This window comes from Epinephelus moara, chromosome 14 (genome assembly GCF_006386435.1).
Source record: "Epinephelus moara isolate mb chromosome 14, YSFRI_EMoa_1.0, whole genome shotgun sequence".
NCBI classification, from domain to species: Eukaryota; Metazoa; Chordata; class Actinopteri; order Perciformes; family Serranidae; genus Epinephelus; species Epinephelus moara.
The window spans coordinates 2,197,293-2,205,687 of NC_065519.1; the positions used below are offsets into that span (position 1 = coordinate 2,197,293).

The 8,395-nt window shown below is 43.9% G+C and overlaps 1 protein-coding gene across 4 annotated transcripts in view; it reads right to left on the reverse strand.

Annotated features, from left to right (window-relative positions):
* The window catches only part of loxl3b (lysyl oxidase-like 3b), a 37,344-nt gene that overhangs the window by 22,218 nt on the left and 6,731 nt on the right, over window positions 1–8,395 (reverse strand). For all 4 annotated transcript variants that reach the window (XM_050062119.1, XM_050062117.1, XM_050062116.1 and 1 more), the window contains exons 2-4: window positions 5,066–5,476; window positions 4,593–4,756; window positions 2,742–2,959 (exon numbers count right to left, since the gene is read on the reverse strand). In XM_050062119.1, coding sequence (XP_049918076.1) covers window positions 2,742–2,959; window positions 4,593–4,756; window positions 5,066–5,468 — 785 coding nt within the window. In that variant the 5' untranslated portion in view covers window positions 5,469–5,476. The remainder of the gene's footprint in view (window positions 1–2,741; window positions 2,960–4,592; window positions 4,757–5,065; window positions 5,477–8,395) is intronic.

The following is an 8,395-nucleotide window of genomic DNA, read 5'->3' on the forward strand; positions in this document are numbered from 1 at the left end:
GCCAGGAATGTGTGCACTCATACTGGAAGAACAAACTGGGAGAAGAAAGTGGAGGTCTGAGAGTCCACCAGTGTGACCACTGTCCTCACAAACCACAGCAGGGTCTATTCAATCCTGAGTCCACCAGTGTGACCACTGTCCTCACAAACCACAGCAGGGTCTGTTCAATCCAAATTCCCTCAGGGTGTCCTTGAGATATCGCGTTCACAAGAATGACACAGATAAGGTCACAGTGACCTTGACCTTTGACCACCAAAAATCAATCAGTTCATCCTTGAGATCAAGTGAACATTTGTGCCAAATTTGAAGACATTCCCTCGTGGCCATCTTGAGATATTGTGTTCATGATAATGGGACGTGCAGTTGGCCAACCCTAATGCCTCTGATCATGACAGTCGCCACTGTGGAGCCATGACAATAGTCAATTTAAAATTATTTTAAACCAGCTGAGAGCAGGCTGACATTTTTGCCTCATTAAACAAATAAAACAATAAACCGTGACTCACATTTGTGGTTAATATTCTGTCAATAATTGTTTCAACTGTAGCTGTTTTTATTATTATTTAATTGTTGAGATTTCATTGCAGATATCTCAGTGTTTTAAACTGTCAGCCTGCAGCCCTGCAGATGTAAAAACAACCTCCCCCACTGATCTGTGCTTTTCCATCTCTGCAGGCTGTAACTAATCGCTCTTTAACTTCCTCTGCAAGTAATGAACAGAGACAAGAACATAAACTATGTGACCCGACCGAGACAAAAAAAAAAAAAAAGTGGCGTCTCTGTCGTTTCGAAGGAAAATCAAAAACATCCTCAAAGGACAGAAATAAGAAACAGAACAATCAGAGGATCATCATGTGCTCTGATGTGGAGCTGCAGCTCTGGCAGAGAGTCTACACAGAGTCGCTCTAACATCTACGATAAACGGCACCTCTATAATGTCCACTCTTTATAACAAAGACTGAGATCCTGCACGTGGTTTGGTCAAACTGTTCACACTTTGCTTTACACATGAAAACCACGAAATGTCAAACACACTGAAGCAAACATCCCGTCATGAGTGGAGGAGAAAGTTACAGCCGCTCTGCTAAGTGAGATTAGAGGCCGAACCTTTGTGACCTCAATCTTTCTCTTGCCCAGAGTTTGATGAGCAGATTAACTCCACTCTCATATCTGTTCAACATGAAGCAGCTGCTTAGCTTAGCTTAACATAAAGAGAGCCTGGCTCTGTCCAGTTATGATAACAAAATACGCCTATAGGCACCTTTTTAACTCACTAATTCATACTTTATATTTTGTTTGTTTAAAACACAAAGAAGAAGGTCACAGTGAGTTTTCACAGGGGGCGTCATTTGCTGTTTCCAGTCTTTATGCTCAGCTAACCAGCTGCTAGCTGTGTGCTTCATATCTATTGTACAGACATGAGAGTGGTATCAGTTACGGCTGAGCGATATATTGCTTATAAATTATATTGCGATATTTTAAGGCTACATGATAATAAACAATATATACCTCGGCATTTAGAAATCTACTCTAAACTGTTGTAGCCTACTAAAATACAACTCAAAAAATCTAATTAAATACTGTTATAATAATGCTAAATATAGTATTGTTATATTTAAATAAATCAAACCACTGGTGATTTTATTTTTGAAGCACCTGGCTCATCTTACGTGTTGATGTTTTTGTTGTGAATTTGAAGCTTCCGGTCAACAGTTAGCTGCTAGCAGTTAGCAGAAAGTTAAACTGTTACAACTGCGCTTCACTGTGACCCTGAAACAAACTGACACATCTCTCGTTCATTTATTATTAGTATTTGCATGTCACACTGGTGCTCCATGGTCACAAAATGTGACTAAAGGTTTGCAGCCTGTAGACCTGCAGATACAAAAACACACGCCTCACCTGCTCACACTATCATTAAACTTGTTTAAAGTTAAACTGTAACAGAGGCAACATTAAACTTGATGATTTCTTTACTGTGACCAAGAAACAAACTAACATGTCTTTCTGTTATTTATTATTAGTATTTGTATGTCACACCGGTGCTCCATGGTCACAAAATGTGAGTAAATAGTCACAGCCAGATACAAAAACACACACCGACACTATCGTTAAACCTGTTAAAAGTTCAACTGCAACAGCGGCACCATTAAACTTGATGATTTCTTTACTGTGAGTGGGAAACAAACTAATAGGCCTCTCATTCATTTATCAGTAACATTTGCAAGCTGCACTGGTGCTCCATGGTTACAAAATGTGACTTAATAGTCACAGTCTGGAGCCCGAACACAAACTATACCTTTAAGTAACCATGAAAATGAGCTACAGTCTGTTTTCATTAAATGAGGGAATATAAACTGATAAACTTTTATGATATCTGGGTCCTGAAGCTCAGATTTTTATTTGTAAGTTGTTATGTCTCAGCTTTAAACACATGAACCACAGTCAGGTTTTAGGAAATTGACTTCCTCTTTCAAACCACTCGAAGCGCTTTTACCCCACTTGTCACATTCACCCATTCATACACTGGTGGCAAAGGCTACCACATGAGGTCCCACCTACTACTTAGTTTGAATATTTACATGTGCTCCAAGCCATTGGGGGCCCAAGGATAATTCAGCATGCGCACAGGAGGAGCTGGGGACTGAACCGCAGATCTTCTGATTGGTGGACAACCCACACTACCTCCTGAGCCACAGCCACCCCGGTGGTTGATGGTTGAAGTCGAGCACTTCACTTACTTGTAGAAGTTCTTGTTGACCTTCCTCTCATGAGGGAATCCCAGCATGCCGCAGACCACACGTGTGTTTTTGATCGTCCATCCCAGGTCACAGATCTGCGCCCAGCCGTCTTTGTACCTCACCTCCACCACGCCCTCCGTCACAGGCACCTTCTTCCTGGACATGGTGACCACGGACCGGAGTCGCACCTCCTCTATCTTGTTCTCATTGACATGAGCCTGATTGGAGAAGATGAGGACAATTTAAATTAATTTGCTTCCAAACTCAGAATCTGTATCTGTTTATCAATTAAGAATTAACTGATCATGTGTGTAAAATGTGTCAGCAGTGGGTTGAAAACACAGCACAGGTGTCGTCAAAAAACTTAAGTTCCATTACTGCACTTAAATCTTTAAATAAATCTTTTTAATAAAGTTGGGAGCATTTAGTTTGCAGGAAATTAATCAAGCCCACAGATGTGTATTCACTTGAGCCCGTCTCTTTAAGTCTCCTGAATGAGGGGACCAGACTGAACGGTGACTCACAGCTGTTACAGACAGTAACTTTAAGTCTCAACAGCTCATAAGTGGTGAACGTGATTATCTCTGATTGCCAGCTCTGCAATGAGTCACTTCCGCTGTGGTTTATTTGGAAAAAAAAAATCTGGCTTGTGGTCACAGATTGAAGTCTGGACGTCACATTGGACTGACTCGCAGCAGCAGGCAGTGAGAAAGAGGAAGAGTAGTTGTGGCTGTGGGTCCCTCTCTGTAACAGAGACACCTCGTCCAGTCAGACGAGTCCCCCGGTCTAACCTTGTTCACCTCGGACCGGTCGGTTATACAAACGGACATCAAAGAGGACAGATGGAAAAATGATGAGCAGCTGGAAGCAGCTCAGCCAACGTCCCACCCGACTGTGTTTTCTCAGAGCGAGATTCAAAACTTCCCTCCGTGTTAAATCTTTATTTATCCAGGCAGAGTTTAACTGAGAACACTTGATCTCCTCAGTAAACACTTCACATTCATTCAGCCATCGGTCCCACCTGAGAGTACATGAACACAAACACTCTCTGAATAACTCCACAGGCAGTGAATGATTCCACTGGTGTAGGTGGAGTCAAGTTCCTCCTCATTCAAGGGCAAAAAAGCAGGACAGGATCCTCCTGTGTTCCAGGCAGGTCCCACTGGTAGGAGGCCCCGGGGCAGACCCAGAACACACTGGAGGGATTAGGTATCTCATCTGGCCTGGGAACGCCTCGGGGTCCTCCAGGAGGAGCTGGAAAGTGTTGCTGGGGAGAGGGACGGATGGGGTGCTTTCTTAGCCTGCTGCCCTCAAGACCCGGCCCCGGATAAGTGGATGAAAATGGATGGCTGGGTTCCTAAAACTGTCTCGTATCCTACAGTGTGTGCCCAGCTTAACTGAGAGCTGGTGCTGAAGGAAAGGACGACAACACAACAGCAGAATTTCACACCTGAACCGGTGACCCTGAGGTCACGACCCTGCGCTTCTCCACAACCACACAAACAGTCAAAGGAGCTGATGCTGCTCTGTTAGGAAAGGTATGTCAGGGATACTGAGGAAGCTCTTCACACATGACGTCACCTCAGGATGATAAACTGTAGCTTCTGTTTTAAAGGTAGAGACACAGAGAGCAGAGATAATCAGCACCATGTGTGTGTCAGCTTCAGGTGGAGCAGCTCTGAGGCTCTGAGTGTCCTCCGTGTGTGTTCAGTCTTATAGTCTATAGGCTGTGGAGCAGCAGGACTGTAAACACAACAGCTGACTTTATGAGCTCATAACAGCTTCTTAATGAGCAGCGTTTTCACTGCAACAACATTACAACATCTCTTTAAATGAAATTTAGCAACTTACGTCAATCACGTTTGAGTCCACAAAGCCAGGAATCCTCTCGTCTTTGCACACGACTCCGGCGTCCTCGTCATGAGTGCAGTCACTGTTTCCCCAGCCGCGAGACTTGCAGAGCTCGATGCTCTTCTCACCTCCGTTACACAGCACGTTGTCCAGCCAGATTTTCCCTGTGCAGGCAGCAGACTGTCAGTGTGGCTCCAGCACACTCCCAGGCCTGCAGAGGCAATCAGTCCAGGCCTGGAAGTGACACTGGTGTTCTGGGAACTCACAGCAGCAAGCTCTCCACAGTCTTTCAAAATTAAAGTATGATTTTTTTAGATTTGTTTTGACCTACTTGGATCACAGGAGGGGTGAAAACTAAAGCTGCAAATATGACTTTAACAAACAAAATTCTTTATGTCATTTAAATACACTCACCATACATTTCTACATGGCAGAGCACACAGTGTCTTAAACCTGCCTGAGGTCCCTCTTACCTTGTCCCTTGCCGTATTTGGCGCTGTGTGTCCATCCCGTGGCTGAGACGAAGCCCAGTTGGCGACAGAGCACATTGGCGTTAGATATGGAGAAGTCATCGTCACAGATGGTCCCCCACTCTCCCTTGTAGAAAAGCTCTATCCGACCCTCATTGTGTTTTCGGGGGTATCCAGACAGTCTGACCTTTAGCCGCTCGGTCTGGGCCTGGGGGGACGGGGACGGTGTGGGTGACGGCGTGGCTGCTCGTGTGGGTGACAGCGTGGCTGCTCGTGTGGCTGCTGGCGTGGCTGCTCGTGTGGGCATCCGGGTGGCTCGGTTTGACGGTGTGGTCTGGGCCAGACAGTAAGGTAACCACAACCCTAACAGGAAGCTGAACGCTAACGTGCATCTGGACTTCTGCATGATTTCAGCTGCACATGAAGAAAAGGAAAAGAAAACGTTAAGACCAATCTGAGGATACATTTCGGCTTTTCTATAAATCAAAACACTGATTATCAGAAACATGCAAGTGGATATTTTGAGTTTTAAAAGGTGGGCAACGAGGAGCAAAGTCTGCTGTCACCAATTCAGTATCTGACCAAATGTCTCCCCTTCTGTTCCTGAGATAATGTTAAAACATGATGATGTCACAGTGGAGCTGACCTTTGACCTTTTGATTATAAAATGTCATCACTTCATTCTTTTATCCTGTTAGACATTTGTGCCAAGCTTTCCACATGATTAGTGTATGAAATCTTGAGTTATGGTCAAAACCATGAGGTCACACTGACTTTTGACCTCCAAATTCTATCAGTTCACTGTTGAGTCCAAACAGACGTTTGTGCCAAATTTGAAGAAATCTCTCAAGGCCTTTTTGGGATATCACATTCTCAAGAATGAGACAGATGTAAGGTCACACTGACTTGGATCTTGAAAATGTGTGTGCCAAATCTGAAAAAGGTGTTCTTGACATATTGCATTTGACGTTTGTGCCCAACTTGAAGTAATTCCCTTTCGGTGTTCTTGTTTGTGCCAAATGTTACTACCTCAGGGTGTTCTTGAGATATCAGTTTCACAAGAATGAGACAAACAAGCCCAAGGCATCCTTGAAATATTGCGTTTATGAGAATGACATGGCTGAGGTCACTTTGACCTTGACTTGTGACCACCAAAATCTAATCATCTCATTGCTGAGTCCAAGTGATCATGGTCAATGTGACTTTGTTTGTCTCATTTTTGTGTTCATGAAAATGAGACGAACAAGGTCACACTGACCATTGTCCACCAAATTCTTATCAGTTCATCCTTGACTCAAAGTTGATGTTTGTGCCAAATTTAAAGAAATTCCCTCGAGGCGTTCTCGAGATACTGCATTTACAAGAATGGGACGGACAGATGGACTCATCACAAGAATGAGACAGACGGGGTCACAGTGACCAAGTCTTTAGACGACCAAATTCTAATCAGTTCATCACTGAGTCCAGTTGGATGTTTGTGCCAAATTTGAAAAAAAGAAAAAGGCCCTAAAGGTGTTCTTAAGATATCGTGTTCACAAAAATTAGACGAACAAGGTTACGTTGACCTTTGACCATCAAATTCTTATCACGTCATCCTTGAATCAAAGTGGATGTTTGTGCCATATTTTAAGAAATTCCCTCAAGGCGTTCTTGAGATATCACGGTTACAAGAATGGGATGGACAGACAGACTCATCTGATTCCGAGTAAGTTAGCAATTATATTTCCCAAAATGTTGAAGTTTGGTTTAATTCTTTCTGGGTATCTTTTGTATATTCCGTCTCATTCTCTCCCCTCACTCTTGATCTCTAACATCAACAATATGATCAGGTTTTCAGTTTCCTGACAAATGGGAGAAATTTCAATCAAACATTATCTGTGTTCACTGAGTTTAAAAACAATCGTTAGGAAGACTATATAATGGCATCATATAATCACACCCTCCCCAGTGATGCTTTCCAGCTCCTGCTGGGGGCCCAGAGGCTGATATGTAATCCCTCCAGTGTGTTCTGGGTCTGCCCCGGGGCCTCCTACCAGCTGGACATGCAGATTTATACCATTTTTAAATTGAAATATAGGTTAAGACATGCGGAAATGTTATTTTAGCCTAATATTATACAATTCAAATTCTGCTTGAGGGAATCATTTGCACAGGACAGTGTGAAGGAGAGATTTAAATATGTCCGACTTCAACATATCTTCCCAGTAATATAAAACCTGAATATGATGAAGGCTGAAATCTTTCAGAAAGCTTTAAGATACATGTGGCTCCACATGGCTTCAGTTATGTCTTTAAAGCCCTGCTGCTGACTGAAGCTCAGTGTGAACGTGTGTGTCCTTCAGCTCACTGTGAAATCAGACTCAGACGACGCAGTCAGTCTCAGACATGTTTTGGAAAGGGCACCTTAAGTTTGTGGTTTCTGTACAAACACATCACACTACTGTATCTGTGTCTCTGGAGGAACAACCCCCCGCTCGCTAAAAGCTTCGGAGCGTAGCTGTCAACTTCTCAATAGCAGGCCTCTGTTAGCGTTCAGCCCCGAGCAGGGCTGCACAGGAAGGTTTCAGAGAGCACTGGTGCTCTGTGGGGAAAACGTGACTTGTATCAAGATATGAGTGAATACTAACGTGGACAAAGATTGTGTGAAAGTTCAGCTGTTAATTTAATGAATATAAACATGCGTGTAACCTCTGTGTTCAGCCTAATCCTGTGGCCACTGAGGCAAACACATTTCTGAATGCCCTCTGTTAATCTTCTCCACATCTGAGTCAAGTAAACACCACACAGATGGTTTAAATCAAACTGCTGGAGCAACTCTACACCATTACATCAACTCTGACTTCCATATGCTGCTGAACGTATTTTCCTCTGTTGGTTTTCACTACAGCTATTTATAAAGTACCGTACATTCAGAGTATCATTTAAGGGGCACCAGCGCTGACCAGAGCGCCTCCAGATGTGTGTTTGGGCAGACTGGAGGGACATTTGAGGGGCAACAAATGAGAACTTAGGCTGCTCAGAGTCCTCCCTCTGATGTAGCAAGATGGTACTTAACAACGTCCCAAAATGGAGCTCAGTCCTGGCCGGACATACATTTAAAAAAAAAAGGGCATTTAGACTCTTAGAGAAACTAGAATTACCACCCTGTGGTTGTGTGACTCCGCCCACCAGTCCACCCTGTGGTTGTATGACTCCACCCACCAGTCCACCCTGTAGTTGTATGACTCCGCCCACCAGTCCACCCTGTGGTTGTATGACTCCGCCCACCAGTCCAGTGTCTCTGACAGTCTCCATCCATGTCAGTGAAAACATGGATGCTTCACACACAGAAGA